This window comes from Emericellopsis atlantica (assembly GCF_019669845.1).
Source record: "Emericellopsis atlantica unplaced genomic scaffold F5Z01scaffold_12, whole genome shotgun sequence".
NCBI lineage: Eukaryota > Fungi > Ascomycota > Sordariomycetes > Hypocreales > Bionectriaceae > Emericellopsis > Emericellopsis atlantica.
Window position 1 is genome coordinate 36,718 of NW_025764714.1, and position 16,902 is coordinate 53,619.

A 16,902-nucleotide genomic window follows, 5' to 3' on the forward strand; every position below is an offset into this window, starting at 1 on the left:
TCTCAAAGGTGGATCCTCAACCCCAAAGTGGCTGCACCCCCGGATCGGGAGAATCGAGCGCGAATGCCATCATCGCCAGAAGCATCCGACCGCATTTGTCGAGAATGCCATGTCAGTTCGACTGAGCTAAAGCTCAAAAAGAAGCAACAGCAATCTTCTCCCTTTGACTTGTAATGAATTAGCCGTCTGCCCACCTCACTCCCAACGTTTGCTAGCACTGGCTTGGCATCGTCGTCGTCCCAAAGCCCTCATCGAATCTATGATGTAACATGCGATCCTCGTGAGATCAACGACAACTGTGTTCATCAACAGCGACATCCGGCACTTTGAGCGTCTCCGAGTGCGAGACCGAAGGCTGAAGCCCATCGCATCGCATCGCAGATAGTCGAGATTCGTCGCGTTTTACCGCATTCTCCGCGCGGACAACCTGGTTGTGTCCGAATTCCGCGCTGTTCGCATGCCCCCGAGATCCATGACGCTTGCATTCTGCTGGCGGAATCCACACCACGTGAAGCCATCGTCGTCGTCGTCATCCTGAGCCAGTCGTTGGTTGGCGCATCGAGACACCAGTCAGGCACAGGCACCAGAGCAAGACAGAACGGGCTGTCAGGTCCTCCTCCACGGTAGCTTAAGCTGTCATTTGCTGCATGCCTGACTTCATCTCCAACTCCAAGCGTCATTGAAGGTGGGGTCCCACTACAGCTTCGCATAGCTCGTCCGTCTCGACTCTTTTGCGCCCGACACTTGGACGCGACGACTGGAGCTTCACAGACACACACATATTAGGCTCCCAGCCCCCTGGCCACGCTCGCCATGGCTCCATCCTCTCCTCCTCCATCATCCTCGACCCCATTGGCGTCTGCCTCCAGTCCTCCTTCATCAAAACCAAACAAGTCTCCAGCAGCAGCCCCCGCCAACATGCTGGCCTCACCCAACGCCATCCCTCCGCGAACCTCCTCCTCCGGCCTTCACAGCTACGCCAGCTCTCTCTCCTACACGACACCACGTCCCATCCTCAAGCCCGTCGCGGAAGCAGACTGGCTCGCACAAAAACAGGCACAGGCCGAGGTGGCCGAGCTCAAGAGGCGACGCAATTCTCCTGACGGTCTCGCCCAGAAACCTCACCACAGGCATCACTCGTCCTCCTTTGGCGCCTCCCCCAGCGCCGAGGCCTACTACCACTCTCCAACCATGCACCCCATCCAGCCGGCGACCTCGGCGCCTCCGCCGCCTGATCCCACTCGCTATATGGACCACGACCTCGACTTCCGCCCAGAGCGTTCCTGGAACGCCGACAAGGAGCGCATCGTAAGGGGCCCCTTTGACTATGTCATCTCCCATCCCGGCAAGGACTTTCGCTCCCAGCTCATCGGCTCCTTCAACGCCTGGCTCGACGTCCCGGCCCCCAGCCTCGCCATCATCACCCGCGTCGTCGGCATGCTCCACGAGTCCAGTCTGCTCGTCGACGACGTCCAGGACAACTCGGAACTGCGCCGCGGTTTCCCCGTGGCGCACAACATCTTTGGCGTCGCTCAGACCATCAACTCGGCCAACTACATCTACTTTGCCGCCCTGCAGGAGCTGCAGCAGCTCCAGAACCCCAACGCCATCGCCATGTTCGCCGAGGAGCTGGTCAACCTGCACAGAGGCCAGGGCATGGATCTCTTCTGGCGCGACACCCTCACGTGCCCCACTGAGGAGGACTATCTCGAGATGGTCGGCAACAAGACGGGCGGCCTGTTCCGTCTCGGCATCAAGCTCATGCAGGCCGAGTCCGGCACCGACATTGACTGCTCCCACCTCGTCAACCTCATCGGCCTCATCTTCCAGATCCGCGACGACTACATGAACCTGTCCTCCCAGGAGTACTCCAACAACAAGGGCATGTGCGAGGACCTCACCGAGGGCAAGTTCTCCTTCCCCGTCATCCACGCCGTCCGCGCCGACCCGACAAACCTCCAGCTCATCAACATCCTCAAGCAAAAGACCACCGATCTCCAGGTCAAGCGCTACGCCGTGCAGTACATGGAGAACATGGGCAGCTTTGAGTACACGCGCAAAGTGCTTACTGTCTTGATTGAACGCGCGCGAAAGACCGCCGAGCAGATTGACGCTGGCTCCGGTCGCATGGCCGGCATACAAAAGATTTTGAACAAGATGGTCGTTGAGTAATGCTGTCACCAATTAGGCCACAGGGCGTGGGGATGAAGGGAAAAAATGCATGTCATTGTTTAGCGAGCGCACGATACCAGGCGTCAGTCTCTTACTTGGTCAGCATCAGTGGGCTGGCACATAGTCATGGGATATAGGGAATGTACACTAAGGTAGTCACGGAGACCTGTTACAGTTGGATACACACGTCGGATGGACTGTATTTCTTTTTATTGGAAATGGTCTCAATTTGTTCCTCTACATCAGCTCGTCTAACTCGTGTCGCTGTTGTCCTGCCCCAGCGCAGCTGATAGCCCGTTTCTAAAAATGCATAGATCCAAACAACGCCATGGCATGTGTATAGTCCAGCCCCTTCAATTTCCCGTTCCTGGTGGTCCTCATTATGATACACATGAAAACATTATTACATCATCAATCAATATCCTCCTCGTCGGCGTGAACGGCCCGTCCCAAGGTCAATGTTCTGCATCTCATGCATCAGCGCCATGTCGGCGCCATTGGCACCGCTCATCATGGCGCCCCCCGACGGATGCATAGGCACCTTGGCTGGGATGGGCGGCCCAGCGCTGTACTGGTTCTCATTGGGATAGTCGTAGTGGTGAGGCGGTCGTTGAGAGCCTCGGGTGGGCGTGTAGGGGCTGTGTCTGTCCTGGTGGTTCTCCATCAGAGCCAAGGGGCTCGAGCCCATGGCGGCGGGAGAATGGGCGGCCGAAGACCTCGTCTTCTTGTGCAGACGGTTCCGACCTGTCGTCGTCGGAGGCGTGTGGGGCTCCTGTGGTCCGTACGACGGGTGAGGAGGCGCCGCCGCCGGTTGCGGGGCCGGACGCGCGGCGATCCGGAGCTGACGCCTGCCGCTGGGGGGCATGGGTTGCGCACCGCTCGGCGCAGGCCGGGCGCGAGGCTCTGGTGAGGCTTGGTGCGGCTTCGGCTCGGGTTCGGGCGCCCATGACTCTACCGGTAGGTGGTCCGATGGGTCGACCTCCCTGCCATCGTGCATCACGATCTTCGCATTGGGGTCGGGGCCTGCCGCCTCCTCCCGCGAGTTGTCAATTGTCGTGTTGTACGCGTCGAAGGAGTCTGGCCCAAAGGGAACGTCCGACTTCCTCCTTGAGTCGGATGGTGGGGGTGCAGGGCTCACGGACTTGCGCTTGATCACATGGTGCGATGTTCCAGGCGGACTAGGCGAGGGCCTGTGCACCATGCGTTGCTCTTGGACGTTACTGTAGGTAACATCCGAACCGTGCCTTCGGTCGGGAGATGGTTGTGGAGGATGGCTGTAACCGTAAGGGACCATCACGTCATTACCGTATGCTTGAGTAGGCGGTGGCGGCTCTGATCCATATCGGCCTCGGGGTGGCGTCCCCGACACTTGTGTGGTGTATCGTCGATCCTGACGGCGGTCCTCTTGAATACGATCCGCCAGTTCCAACGCGAGGCTGGGGTCTACACCACCTGGAACCAGTGACGCGGGGGGCTCATACAAGCCGCTGTTGCTGGGTCGTCGCATATGGTGGGAGAACTCGTCATCGTAAGGAGGGTATTGAGCCTGCTGGCTTGGCGGCTGGCTGGAAGGTTGGTAATATGGGTCTCTTCCCGGACTCGTTGAGAGTTCCTGAGTCGCCGCAGGCGATCTAGCAGGCTGATACCGTAGATCGTCGTACTCTAGACGGCCGGGGGATTGATGCATAGGCGAGGGCCCGGGTGAACGACTCAAGTTCAGCGGCGCAGGGCTTGATGCAGGGTCGTAATTGGAGTCCTCGGGCCTGGCCCGACTGCTGCGGCGGTATCCTTGACCGTAATTGGGAGATTCGGGCACGTCTTCCACAGTTGCTTGCATCGAGCGCGGATGCGTGTCGTAGCTCGCGTCATAAGACTGATGCCTTGGTTGCACTTCTTCATAAACCGGTGCAGCAGGCGGCTGGATAGCGTTGGTGGCAGGTGCCGAATCGTATGGTCTGAAGACTGGGCGAGAGACAGGCTGAGCGGCAATGGAATGGCGATGAGCCTCGTTCCTCAGGACATCGTGTCTCATGTCCATGGGAGATCCCCTCTGCACAGGCGCTTCGAAGCTGCGGCTGTGCACCACCTCATGTCCGCCAGGAAAGGCTGAGCGATGCGCCGGTGGCGGTGGAGGGCGGTCATATTCCGCGGGGGCTGGCTGGTGCCGATGGTCATCTCGAGTAGATGGCAAAAAATCGTAGTGCTCCGGTAGAGGTTGTCCCCGAGGGCTGTGGTCCCTCTCGTCGTATTGGCGCTGCGGTTGACGCAGAGGCTCGACTCGAGAACCTGAGTGATGGTGCGCGTACTGATCAGGGTGCTGATACCGTGGTGCCGACGGTGGTGTCTGATACTCAATGCTCTGCAGTGGGGAGTTATTGGTCACGTACCCCGAGTGCGATGCATGTTTCGCATGCGCGCGAGGAGGCGTATGGTACTGTTCTTGGACCGGTGGTGCCATTGGAGCAGGCGCTTGTGGCGGTGGCGCGGATGCGGGTGCTTGCACAGGTGGTGCAACTGGCGCAGGGAGTGGTGCACCGGCTGCTGGTTGCGGCGGCGCCTCGCCAGTGACGGGGTCTGAAGGCAACGGACGTCGCTTCACGGGGCCCCTCTGCCTTGTAGACCCATTATCTCCCTCTGTCGACGCTTGCTGCGCCCTTGGTTTGGCGATGAGTTTCTCTGGTTTCGGCCTGGTGTCGTAGTACGTGATCTCCAGTCTGATCTCTCCGGCATACTTCTGCCTGCAAGTCAATGTTTGCCAGATATCGCCCTGGCCGCCGCCAGGCACAATGATGTCCTTGAGGTCGATCCATGCTTCGCCAATCAAATCTGTTCGCTTGTCGTCTGTAAAGACGGAGATCTTGAGCTGCAGATAGTCTGGGCCCTCGTGGACTTTGAAGCGTAGCTCTTGGTCCCTATCACCGGTTGTTAGCCTAGTCCATGTGATACTGACGATCACAGCTTACCATTTGGGGGTCTGTCCGCCTCGTATGTCCGTTGCCGTTTTCTTGGCTTCCTTGCCTAAGCGCGCTGCACAGTAGGGATCCTGCTTGCCGATGGTCTTCCGGTTGGGCAGGTTCTTTGCGCGGTCGACAATCGCAACTAGGGTGCCAATGTCGGGGCCGTCGATGGACAGGTCGGCGTAGATGCCCGCGGTATGAGGAGCATTGAGCGGATTGTGTTTCGTCTTCGCCGCCATACTGGGCCAATACTGTGGTCGGACAAGGGAATGTTGAGCTCAGCTGAGGTGCGGACTGCGGGTGGTGGACGGCGAAGCGTTGCGAGCGAGGGCGGTTGTTGTGAGCACTGGGGCTATGGTGGGGTGAAAGGAGCGTAAACAATGGAAAGAGCGACTTCAGCGAAACATTGAAACTAGACCAATATCCGTTGACCGCAATTGTCAACTACGGAGAATGAAGGCGAAAAAAGTCTGGTGGTTTGAGGATAATAAGATGGGGTTGAGGAAAGGAATGAAGGGAAAGGGTTGAGAAGAGAAGGTGACGCAGAGTGTTTTGCATGGCATTGCATGCCAATATCGGCCGCCGGTTGGCGTAGCCATCTGAACGCGTGGTTGGGGAAGCCCAGGTCCGGGACGTGTCGCACCTGCCCACTCTCGCTCCCTAGCCCAGCAGTCAGCAGACTCAGCACCCAACTTCCGAGAAGAACCAAGAAATTGGGCGCGGGCTGCTTGGCGGTGGCTGGTGATACACTGATAAACAGAGACTGGACAGGGATAGGGGGCTTAACGAGCACTCGAGGCGGCAACCGTTGAAGGCGGTGCACCAATCATTCACGTCAGCCACACTTTTTACTGGAAAAACGGAGGCTGGGGTGAGCAGTGCCCCGCCGCATCGTCGCCGACAGGGGTCTAAATCGACCACTGGAGTCACAATGCAAGATCGATGCCAGGGGGCTTTCTTCGCGATAGTCTTGGATGTTGATCAGAAATAAGACCATTCAGTCGGCACCTATCTGTCTACGGATAACGCTTGTGTAGCATTCAAGCCATCTTGCCTGAAACTACCTCGCTACGGTCTAACGTTAGGACATGTGCTACTGATGCAGGTACGCACGCACGTATACTTATACTTGACACTCAGCCACCGTCGAGTTACGAATTAGCATTGGCAGAGTTCCGATTTGTGCGCGACACAAGCATGATACTCGCACTCGCATCATTGTCCAGCACAAGCACACGGATAGCGGGAAATACAATACGGCGATCAGGTTCACATTGGATTATGGGCAGACTTCCAGCACTTCTTGGCCAAGACGGAGGGACATTACCGTGAGACATGCTTTCGTCAGGTCTCACCACACCCGACTCGCCTGGTTCAATATTTGTCTTCAAGAACCGTTGCTATAGGTACGGCTCTAGGGTCTGAACCATGAGCCTGCCGAGTCTCGGGACAACTTTCTTTAAGGACTCAAATACTACGACATTGCTCCTCCAGTCGCCCGCGTCATCAGGCCACCCCAGACTCACCAGTCGCAGCTGCGAGCAAGCAGAGCTGCCAACTCCTCCAAATGCTTCTGGTCGACCTCGTCGAAGCCGTCTAGTTCGGCACAGTCAATATCGATGATAGCCACCACCTTTTCCTGTCCGTCTTTGGATGTGGCCACAATGGGGACGACAATCTCGCTCTTGCTGTCGCCATCACAAGCAATGTGACCCGGGAACGATTCGACGTCTTTCACGAGCTGCGTCTTCCGCGTCTCGGCAGCCGTACCGCAGACTCCGCGGCCGAAGAGGATGGTTTGGCAGGCCACTTTCCCTTGGAACGGCCCGAGGATGAGCTGTGGCTTGCTCACAGAGGGGTCAAGAACGTAGAAGCCTTATGGTTTAGTATTTCTTCACGTGCAGGGGACTTCTCTCGCTTACCTGCCCAATTGACTGCAGCACTTGGAGCTGGCAAAGATTTGTATGCATGCCATAGTAGTGAGGCTACATTGGCCAAGTTGCTTTGTCGTGTTAGCCACTGGGTTCCGGTCCTTACTGGCCTCACCTGGAATCTTACCAAACCTATCGACTATTGTGAGCACAACTCATCATACCCAGTCACATCTGGCTGAGCTTACCCAGTTCCGTTGATCAGTCAGAAGGCCCTCAGCTTGGAGCAGGACTTGCTCATAGGCGTCTTCTTTAGTAACGCCGGAAGCGAAATTTGAGGCGTCGGCGTGAACCTGTCGCTGTTAGTCAAAACCCAGTAGGCGACAGAGGGAGATATAACCATTTTTGGGGTCGATAACAGTATGATAAGGACTATTGAACAATATCAGATGTGTATGGCGTCGAGTTTTCAGGACGGATAGCATCGGTTGGCGCTCGACTTTTTTGCTGGTTTAATTAATTTTGGAGTGGATGTCGACATCTGATATTGGCCACCCACGCAAGCACAGAACTCGCCTGCAAACCAACAAAAAACACCAGTCTTAAAAGCAATTGACTTTGTCCGTTATTAACTCCTGCATAGTTTTCTCTGGCCACGCTATAATCGATCTTGGACGGCTTTTCGCTGTTGGCATAGGGTGGGTTGAACCATGTCAGCCAATCATAGCGTACCAATGGTAACTAAAGTGGATATACTAGAGACCCCTGCAGCGACTGTTCTGAAGCTTCGAATCCAAGAAGTTAGTTTGGATGTTCATCACCAACCACTCCGTATACTGAGAAACATGAGTGCTCGCGCACCATGGCGATGCTGCGCGCCCGCAAGGAGTCACATCTATGCTAATCCACGCATACATTTTGCACATCAAGCCAAGCACACCCTTGCTCGCCCCGTTCGGAAACCAGTCGCTCGTCAGGAAAAGAAGCCCGCCGCGCATAACGAAATCATAAACCCACCACGATCGACGCGACCGCCGTTACTGGTCAACCCGTCGCGCGAGCAGTTCGAGTCGTACTGGAAGTATCTGTTTGAAGTCGGCAAGGGGTACGTGACATTCTACAAGGAGGGTCTCAAGGCCACGCTGGCCAACCGCAAGCTGGTGAAAGCGAAGATCGAGCGCACACCAAAGGACGACCTACCCTCAATATGGAACCCGAAATTTGTGCCCAAGACATTCTCGCGAGCAGATTGGGTGCTTCTGTGGCGGAACCGACATGATCTGGTCCGACTCCCCATCTTCGGGCTGATGGTTGTTATCATTGGGGAATTCACGCCGCTGGTGGTGATGCTCTTTGACGGGCTGGTACCCTACACATGCCGCATACCGTCTCAAGTGCTCCATTCCCAGGAACGGGCGGAAACGCGTCGTGTGTTGGTGTTCAATGAATTCGATGCGCGATACCCAGGCGGCGTCTTTGACCCGAAACTGTCCCCGTACGCCGCACGAAACCATGTCCTGCGGACGCTTTACTTGTCTGGCGACATGTGGGAGACGTTGCGCATCGTGCCGCCGGGTATGTGGCAAATCAAGGGCAAATTGCGTCTGGCCTTCCTGGAGGGCGACGACAAGAACCTCATCAAAGACGGCGGGCCCATGGACCTTGTCAATGAAGAGCTGCGCATTGCATGCGCCGAGCGTGGCATCAACATCCTAGGCAAAAGCGAGACGGAGCTGCGAGGTTGGCTCTCCGACTGGTTGAGGCTGACTGCTGCCGAGGATGGCATCGAGAGAAGGCGCCGCATGACAGTGCTGCTTTTGACACGGTACGTGGACCTCTTCACGGGGAGAATCAAATGTTGACCAAGTTACAGACCCGAGCAGTGGCCCCAGACCCGCGATTTCCCAGTTCCTGAGTGGACTTTGTGAGTAGCTGTCTTGTCATATGTATAAAAGCTGTAACAACAGGTGGCTAGGGCACGTAGAAGACATGGCAAACATTTCATCGCAATGGGGGATACATCACAACCTGCCGCACAAGCAGGAAATCAGTGTGCATGGACTGCTTGTGAATGTGCTGTATTACTTTCTACATCTCCTTGGTTAGCCAGGTTGCTTTCCAGCTGTACTATCAAAAAGATGCCAGAATCAGTTAGAAAGTGCCCCAAGCTTCGTTGGTATCTCGATCCTTCCGAACTAATACTGCCCCTCGCCTCGAGAGGTACTTACACGGACTAGTTGGACTCGCAAAGTCAACATGAGTGCGGAAGTTCCGAGGTTGGAGAAAGACCGTCGACCACTTGTTGGTGTGGGGTAAGGCCGGGGTACGGCGCGCGCATGATGACGAGCTACGGCCGGACGGTCCATCACAAAATGCGCCTGGCGCCGAGGCTCGCGTCACATGCTATCGTACAAGAGGACCCCAAATTGTCCACTCTTCGCCCTTGATCATTTCCTCCACGACACATCCAAGTCAATTGTACCATACCCAGTCCTTCTAAATTGATTATCGCCAGTTCACAATCGCCAGAATGTCCCTCAAGAATGGTAAGACAGACAGTATGACCTTTGCGCGACCAGACGGAACTGACCAGCGCGACAGACAAGTTCCCTGCTTCGGCCGCGTTCGACACCATCAACGAGGCCCTGAACGCTACCGACGCCGACCGCAAGGACGCCATCAAGCAGGGCAATGGCATCTACGCTTTCACACTGAAGAACAAGTCCGGCGAGACGGAGAGCTGGCACATCGACCTGAAGGAGACAGGCAAGGTCGGTAACGGCCTTGGCACCAAGCCCAATGGTGAGTCTCTCGCACAGCAAGACACTTCTTTCGAGACGCTAACGGGCGCGCAGTCACACTGGCTCTCGCCGAGGATGATTTCGCCAACCTTGTCGCCGGCAAGGCCAATGCCCAGCGTCTGTTCATGTCGGGCAAGCTGAAGATCAAGGGCGACGTGATGAAGGCCACCAAGCTGGAGCCCATCTTCAAGAAGGCCCAGGGCAAGGCGAAGTTGTAGAGGAGTGGATTGGATGCAGTCCAGCAGGTGTGGTGTGTAGAGTGGCCACATGTGAGCATATACCTAAATACTTCTAGAATGTCACATCAACCCCGTGCCCTTATTCCGAACCACAACCAAGAGTATCAAATAAGTTCGGTCGCTCGCTTCAGAGTCTCAACAGCCTCTTCTCGTACCTCCCGGACAATCTCGGCAGCTGGCTGTGCCTTTTCGACTAGTCCTACACCAGTACCACTGGACACGTCAGCTTCAGACCCAGTCGCGTATGCGCCTCTGTACTTACGCCCATGTGCTGAGGACCTTTTTTGCCTCATCTTCTGTGTACTCTGTGTGTAGCGCCTCCTGGCATTCTTCAAGCGAGGAGCCGCTCATGAACCTCTCGTGAAGAGGTCCAATGATAGCGCGACCATCATAGGTATGACTGATGTGCGCCCAGACAGGACTGTTGTTGATGAGGTCATTGAACGAAGACCTGAGACATGAGCGTCAACGAACAGATCCAATAATGGGCAAAGGCCTTACTTCAAGGTTTGTGTGCCGCCATCTGTGGTCTTGAGTACCATTTCCTTGCGGAACTCGGGATAGGAAGATTCGTTCGCGACAGTAAACTAAGACTGTTAGCCGAAGAGCCTTCCTCTGGAAGCTGGTGAACCTACCCGTGTGCCCATTACAGCGCCAGCAGTACCTTGACTGTCAGCACGACATGCCCTTCCCCAAGTTGGAATCACCTACCCATCACCATAGTTGCAGCGACAGAATCTCCCGTGGAGATGCCTCCGGCTGCAAGCAGTATCACTTCCTTGTCAGGGAATTCCTTCTCGATCATTCTCCGGACACTGGGCACGAGACTCACTACGCCAGAGCCCCTCACGTATTGATGGCCACCAGCGTCGCTGCCCTGGCACACAACGACGTCTGCACCGTCCCTGACAGCCTCCCGGGCGGCAGTGAGATGGCCGACTTGAACGAACACTGTAGGCGGGGTCTCGAGACCCTTCAGAGCGGCAATGATCTCAGCGTGTGGCTTGATCGACTCTTGCGGCGCAAAGAGCCATACTGCCAGTGGCTTATGGGCTCTGACGATTGGCAATGCAGTTTCCTTGAATAAGCCAATGGACTTGTGACTGGTGAGGAAGCTAATGCCGATAGGCAGCCGAGGGGTGAGGTCGACATGGTTCCTCAGAAGCTCGCGGCACGCCTTGATGTCCTCTTCAAGCTTGGAAAGCTGCGCCGAGCCGGCTGACACGTCAAGGACAGACGCAACGAACCCTAGGAAGCACGGTGAGCATGAAGTGACAGGACAGCGGGCAGAAAGAGGGCTAACCTAGACCACCAGCTTTGCTCACCTCAGCCGCCAGCGCCGGGGAGACAACGCCCATCATGGGTCCATTTACTATGAGAGGAAATTGAGCGTGAGGGGCGATACTTCTTAGCTTTGAGCGGAGCATCTTTGGCAATCGTTTCTGATGAGGTAAAGTATATGGTAATGGATTTGAACGTGGGAGAGACGGCGGATGGGTGAGATGTAAGCGTTCGGGTCGCAGGCGGCATTTGCGGGTATGCGGATTCATGTGCTCTTCCCCAACAACAATGTCCGCAGATTGATTTGGTCACATGCAAGGAGAGATAGTCACAGATTTCTTGGAATCATGCTTACGTAGACCGCTTAAGACCATGTATTGAGTTGGGCCGACCAATGACCACCTACCCTCGTTGCAGACGATCCTCTGTTTGCTACGGAAGCTCCCTGTGGTCAACGTAACTTACAACAACGATCAAGAAGTGCACGTATTCGTACTTTTTACCATGAGTCTATATATTGCTGACCGTGACACTCTCGTTCATTATTTGCTCTAGAATCCTAGAACCTCTGCGTGATCTCTGCTGGCTTGTTCCCCAATAGCTCATCGATCTCCTTCAGAATCTCTGGCGTCAACTTCTCCACAGCCTCAAGGGCCTTCACATTCTGGAACACCTGCTCAGGCCTGCTGGCTCCAATAATGGCGGAACTGACGTTCGGGTTGGCCAGAACCCAAGCCAAGGCCAATGTGCCCTGGCTGATGCCCAACTTCTCAGCGATAGGCTCCAGCGAGTTGACCTGGCGGATGACGGGATCCCACTTCTCCTTGGGGTTCTTGCTCAGGAAGTCCTTGATAAAGGGCACGTCAGTCTGAGCGAAGCGCGAATCGTCGGGGATGCCATTCTTGTATTTTCCCGTCAGGAGGCCCTTGTTCAGCGGAGAAAACGTCGTGAGCCCCAGACCAGTCTCGCGGTATAGATGAGCGTACTCCAACTCAACCTTCTCGCGGTTCAGCATGTTGTATGCAGGCTGCTCCATCAAGGGGCCGATGAGCCCAAGCTTATCGGCGTACCGCCATGCCTGGGCAATCTCGTCGGCATTCCACTCGGAGGTACCCCAGTACAAAGCCTGACCTGTGGTGATGAGGTGGTTGAAAGCACGGACTGTCTCCTCGATGGGGGTCTGACGATCAGGTCGGTGGGCGAAAACAAGATCAACGTATTCGAGATCTAGACGCTTGAGCGACGCAGCCATGCCTTCCAGGACGTGCTTCCTCGAAAGACCTTTGTTGTTGACAATGTTGTCGCCAAATGCGCCTCCCCAGTAAAGCTATTACTTCATCAGCATCGCCCGCCTTGCTTGCAGTCGGGCGAGGGACATACCTTGGTGGAAACCACCAGATCGTTCCTCTTCCAGCCGAAATGTTTAATGGCTTTTCCCATGACGATCTCAGACTTGCCATCGGCGTACCCCTCGGCGCAGTCGAAGAAGTTGATACCACAGTCGTATGCTGCCTTCATGCAGGCAAAGGTTCCCTCTGTGCACTTGTCAGAGCAGATGTTCCGCCTCCAAGGACGGGCTCAACGCACCGTCGTCAACATGGCCACCGGCCGTTAGCCAACCGCCAAGCGAGATGGCAGAGACTTGAAGTCCTGATCGACCCAGGAACCGATACTGCATCGGTGGCACGTTGTCTGCACCCGTCATTGTGAAGGGATGTCTTGTCAAGAAGGCTGCCGTAGTGAGGGGGATTTCCTAGTGGATCTTCTGGGCACTCGAGGCAATATGTCGTGATAGAAACCCGTTCTTTCTCCGAGAGGAGGCGAAGGCTTTATATGTCTAGCTCGAGCGGTTAAAAGGACTCTTTTGCCGTCCCGTCCACCTATTAGTGATGCAAGTGTTGATGCGGTGATTTAAATCATCGAGGGGGCCAATACCCCGCGGATGGCATCGTTGAATTATTAATACTAAGGTATGCCTCTGCGCCTACGTCAACGATAAGAGCTTCCTTCTAGATGCCTGGCACCTATATCCGGTATTTGCTTGGCGGGGGCATATACTTGTATGTTCTTGTTCGTCATGCGGGGGACCGTTGGCTGTGACGATTCGCACGCAGCAGCAGCCGCAATCACAATGAACGTCACGTGCTTCAGTGTTCTGGTCAAGAGCTCACAACACGCTGGTGGACCGAGATGCGGGCTCAGGTAAAGCTCGGCTTGTTCCCAGACTGGCGGCACCGGGAATGGAAAGCTCGTAAAGCATGAACGTAAATAAAACCATGAGCCAGGGTTCGGTGATTTGCTGCTGCTATGCCCCAACAGCTAATAAACACAAGTCGGATCGCCAGTTGGGAATAACAGGTTAAGATCAGTCGCATCGCCCACTCATAATTGGCATAATAGTGTCGTGTAATGCCCTGCGCAGACGCGAGCAACAACACAATCTTTTCCTCGTGTTTCGGCAGAATGGCAAGTTGTTGATGGTGAAAGCAATATTAAATCTTGCTCTGTCTGCGCTCAGAGGGCTGGATTCCAGACCCTGAGCGCCAAGGCAGGAACGGTGTGGCCGATATACCGAGCAATGGCTGAGAAATTACGTGCGGACACAAGTACCTTCCTTGTTATGGGTCCGGGTGTCGTGCCTGACGTGCCGCCGCGTACCTGCCTGTGATCAAATGCTCTCCAAAGCGCGCCAAGACCGGACCGCACCCGATCCTCACTTTCATTGGATTCGACGGCGCCTGGTCGACAATTAATTACTCGTGCCGGTCCCAGCATGCTAATCAAACCGAACATTATCAATGCCTTCGAACTGTAGGTATGCTGTGTCGTTCCTCAGGACAGCGATTGGAAACTCACGACGACGCAATCGTGAAGCTCATGTTCAAATTACCAACAAGTCGCGCATTTCGCTGCGTCTGACAGGATTTATTACTGACAGGTGGTGTGCACCTCGCTCACCGTATGTCCAGTCTGTCTGTCCGTCTGTCTGTCAGTGGGCGTAGGGGAAGAGGGCCGCTGTAGCGTTGGCGTTGGCACCTGCATCAACCAAGAGTAATAGCCCCAGGCGAGGGCCGGAATCGTCACGGACCAATCACAGTCTGCTCTCCCAGGCCTGCCCCTACCCACCCTAGCTTTTTCGAGACCGCTGTCCACCTGTTTAGATGCTGCCAGTGGAGGAGGCCAGGCTCTCATGTCCCACCGTCCAGTTCCCCTTTGCCTTGCCGTCCCGTCCCATCGTCTCCTTTCCTTCCCTCTCCTTCCCTCATTGTTCCCCAGGCACCGCTCACTCGCCCTCGTCAAGCGCCTTTTGCAAGGCTCAGCCATCGCGCTCTGCTCCCGTCGACAATTAGACTGGGTGGCCGACTCAAAAGTGGTCTCTCCCCAGCCTCGACACACGAGCATCGCATCCGCCCGATTCAGCAAACAAGCCGTGCCGAATCGATCCCTCGAACCGTAGCCATCTCTCGCGAGTCCACGACATCAATTCCACGATAGACTTTGACAATAACGGTTATCTCCTGAGGGTACGTGAATAACATTCAGACGTGCATCGTATTTGTCGCGTGGAATTAGGTGCACAGCATTGCCGATGCGTCTCCCACTGAATTTACATTCTTCCCTGCCGGATCCCCTGTTCTCGCCGACACCTGGTTCGCCCGACAGTTTCCAGACCGAGCGTAGTTGAACGGCATACACACATCATCGGCAATGCGCACAGGCAAGGACATCTCCGATGATTCTCACGGCCCCTTCATGGTCAGCCAGTAGTCACCAGACGTTGTGTGGCTGTGGAGCAAGGTCCGGTGTGCCTTAGCAGCCTGTCCGCCCTGCCTGCACTTGTGTTCGGCCCAAGCCTCCTCATGGGAACACACTTGACGCGTTGTTTCATTGTCGTCGGATTGCTCCTATTCTCAAGCTAATTGCGTCTACCGGGCGCCTTGAACTTTTAAGTTTTGATCAAAGTCGCTGACAGCAACTTTCATCTTTTAGGTACCAGCGCGCTTCTCCGAATCGAGTCGACCTCTACCTTCCACAAACAACCGACATCGTGCATACGACCAGCCTTGAGTGATCACTGATCACTCATAATCTTCTGAGATGGCATCCTCCTCCTCCAACGTCGTCGGCGTTCATTACCGAGTTGGGAAGAAGATTGGCGAGGGCTCCTTTGGTGTTATTTTTGAGGGTACCAACCTCCTGAATAACCAGCAAGTCGCCATCAAATTTGTAGGTGCTTCCACAACGAAAGTCGTTTGTTATGGGTACTGATGAATGGATTAGGAGCCTCGCAAGAGCGACGCCCCCCAGCTTCGCGATGAGTACCGAACATACAAGATTCTCGTCGGCTGCCGTAAGAAAAAACGTTACTCTACCGGACATCAGGTCACTGACTTCAAGGTAGCCGGCATTCCGAATGTCTACTACTTCGGCCAGGAAGGTCTTCACAACATCCTGGTAATTGACCTTCTCGGACCGTCCTTGGAGGACCTCTTCGATCACTGCGGACGCCGATTTTCGATCAAGACTGTTGTCATGGTGGCCAAGCAAATGCTGTCGAGGGTGCAAACGATCCACGAAAAGAACTTGATTTACCGCGATATCAAGCCCGACAATTTCCTGATTGGCCGCCCTGGCACCAAGGCCTCGAACGTTATCCACGTAGTGGATTTTGGCATGGCCAAGCAATACCGCGACCCGAAGACGAAGCAGCACATTCCTTACAGAGAACGCAAATCTCTGTCTGGTACTGCGCGTTACATGAGTATCAACACCCATCTGGGACGTGAGCAGTCACGAAGAGACGACTTGGAAGCGTTGGGTCACGTTTTCATGTACTTCCTGCGGGGAGGTCTCCCCTGGCAGGGTCTCAAGGCTGCCACCAACAAGCAGAAGTATGAGGAGATTGGAAAGAAGAAGCAGACCACCGCGATCAAGGATCTCTGCGACGGCTTCCCCGATGAGTTTTGCAAGTACTTGACTTACGTTCGCAACTTGGGCTTCGAGGACACCCCCGACTACGACTACCTACGTGAGCTCTTCACCCAGGCGCTCAAGGGTGTCAACGAAGTCGAGGACGGCGAGTACGACTGGATGAAGGTGTCCAAGGATTCGGGAAAGGGCTGGGACAGCAAGGGGCACAGCAATGCACATCTGCACAACCCAAACGCGCGCCCCGGAGCGTCTCAAATGGAGCTGCACAGCGGGATTCGTCCCGGGAATACGAACTCTCACCAGCAAGCACACAACCTTACTGTCGGCCGTTTAAACGCCGCGCAACCCCCACCTCCGTCACCGATCAAGCAGATGGGGAAGCAGAGAGATCGGCAAAACGCCCCAGGCGCTATCTCCGCGCAACGGAGCAGCGCGATGGGTCTCCGAGGCGACGCAGCAACACCGGCTGGCTCGACCCAAGCCCAGTTCCAGAACAGCGCTCAGAACTTGTCTCAGGGGAGGGGCCCGCAGCAAACTCCGGCTACGCAGCCAACACAGGCTAGCACTCGTCCGGCTGAGGCTCAGCAGCAACCCAGCGGATTCCAGAAGCTGATGAAAACAATTTGCTGTGGTTAGTGACACAGACTTA

General features: G+C 55.5%; 8 protein-coding genes across 8 annotated transcripts; 4 read left to right on the forward strand and 4 right to left on the reverse strand.

Moving 5' to 3' along the window:
* Nucleotides 1-918: 918 nt before the first annotated feature.
* Nucleotides 919-2,172, forward strand: F5Z01DRAFT_673721 (geranylgeranyl pyrophosphate synthase; the record flags this gene model as incomplete). The annotated part of the gene is made up of 1 exon (XM_046264963.1): nt 919-2,172. One exon carries the CDS (start codon nt 919-921, stop codon nt 2,170-2,172), a length of 1,254 nt encoding a protein of 417 aa, XP_046118488.1.
* F5Z01DRAFT_79881 (C2 domain-containing protein) lies at nt 2,143-5,454 on the reverse strand. Its single transcript, XM_046267137.1, has 2 exons — nt 5,136-5,454; nt 2,143-5,084 (listed from the first exon to the last, which is right to left on the reverse strand). Exons 1-2 carry the CDS (start codon nt 5,366-5,368, stop codon nt 2,588-2,590), a joined length of 2,730 nt encoding a protein of 909 aa, XP_046118489.1. The 5' UTR covers nt 5,369-5,454; the 3' UTR covers nt 2,143-2,587.
* A 1,104-nt stretch (nt 5,455-6,558) lies between these two features.
* F5Z01DRAFT_80000 (GAF domain-like protein) lies at nt 6,559-7,495 on the reverse strand. The gene is made up of 5 exons (XM_046267138.1): nt 7,401-7,495; nt 7,249-7,353; nt 7,188-7,192; nt 7,052-7,131; nt 6,559-7,004 (listed from the first exon to the last, which is right to left on the reverse strand). The coding sequence occupies exons 1-5, from the start codon at nt 7,401-7,403 to the stop codon at nt 6,652-6,654; spliced, it is 546 nt and encodes a 181-aa protein (XP_046118490.1). The 5' UTR covers nt 7,404-7,495; the 3' UTR covers nt 6,559-6,651.
* A 28-nt stretch (nt 7,496-7,523) lies between these two features.
* F5Z01DRAFT_80100 (uncharacterized protein) lies at nt 7,524-9,196 on the forward strand. Its single transcript, XM_046267139.1, has 2 exons — nt 7,524-7,698; nt 7,760-9,196. The coding sequence occupies exon 2, from the start codon at nt 7,846-7,848 to the stop codon at nt 8,860-8,862; it is 1,017 nt and encodes a 338-aa protein (XP_046118491.1). The 5' UTR covers nt 7,524-7,698; nt 7,760-7,845; the 3' UTR covers nt 8,863-9,196.
* F5Z01DRAFT_80101 (SCP2 sterol-binding domain-containing protein) lies at nt 9,197-10,396 on the forward strand. Its single transcript, XM_046267140.1, has 4 exons — nt 9,197-9,546; nt 9,602-9,802; nt 9,856-10,046; nt 10,097-10,396. The coding sequence occupies exons 1-3, from the start codon at nt 9,531-9,533 to the stop codon at nt 10,017-10,019; spliced, it is 381 nt and encodes a 126-aa protein (XP_046118492.1). The 5' UTR covers nt 9,197-9,530; the 3' UTR covers nt 10,020-10,046; nt 10,097-10,396.
* On the reverse strand, nt 10,090-11,619 carry F5Z01DRAFT_654240 (uncharacterized protein). Its single transcript, XM_046263407.1, has 6 exons — nt 11,344-11,619; nt 10,752-11,288; nt 10,676-10,704; nt 10,542-10,627; nt 10,303-10,491; nt 10,090-10,253 (listed from the first exon to the last, which is right to left on the reverse strand). Exons 1-6 carry the CDS (start codon nt 11,588-11,590, stop codon nt 10,145-10,147), a joined length of 1,197 nt encoding a protein of 398 aa, XP_046118493.1. The 5' UTR covers nt 11,591-11,619; the 3' UTR covers nt 10,090-10,144.
* Nucleotides 11,620-11,681: 62 nt separating this feature from the next.
* Nucleotides 11,682-12,857, reverse strand: F5Z01DRAFT_654243 (NADP-dependent oxidoreductase domain-containing protein). Its single transcript, XM_046263408.1, has one exon. The coding sequence runs from the start codon at nt 12,571-12,573 to the stop codon at nt 11,881-11,883; it is 693 nt and encodes a 230-aa protein (XP_046118494.1). The 5' UTR covers nt 12,574-12,857; the 3' UTR covers nt 11,682-11,880.
* Nucleotides 12,858-15,419: 2,562 nt separating this feature from the next.
* F5Z01DRAFT_636061 (kinase-like domain-containing protein) lies at nt 15,420-16,889 on the forward strand (the record flags this gene model as incomplete). Its single annotated transcript, XM_046262185.1, has 2 exons — nt 15,420-15,548; nt 15,603-16,889. The coding sequence occupies 2 exons, from the start codon at nt 15,420-15,422 to the stop codon at nt 16,887-16,889; spliced, it is 1,416 nt and encodes a 471-aa protein (XP_046118495.1).
* Nucleotides 16,890-16,902: the final 13 nt, after the last annotated feature.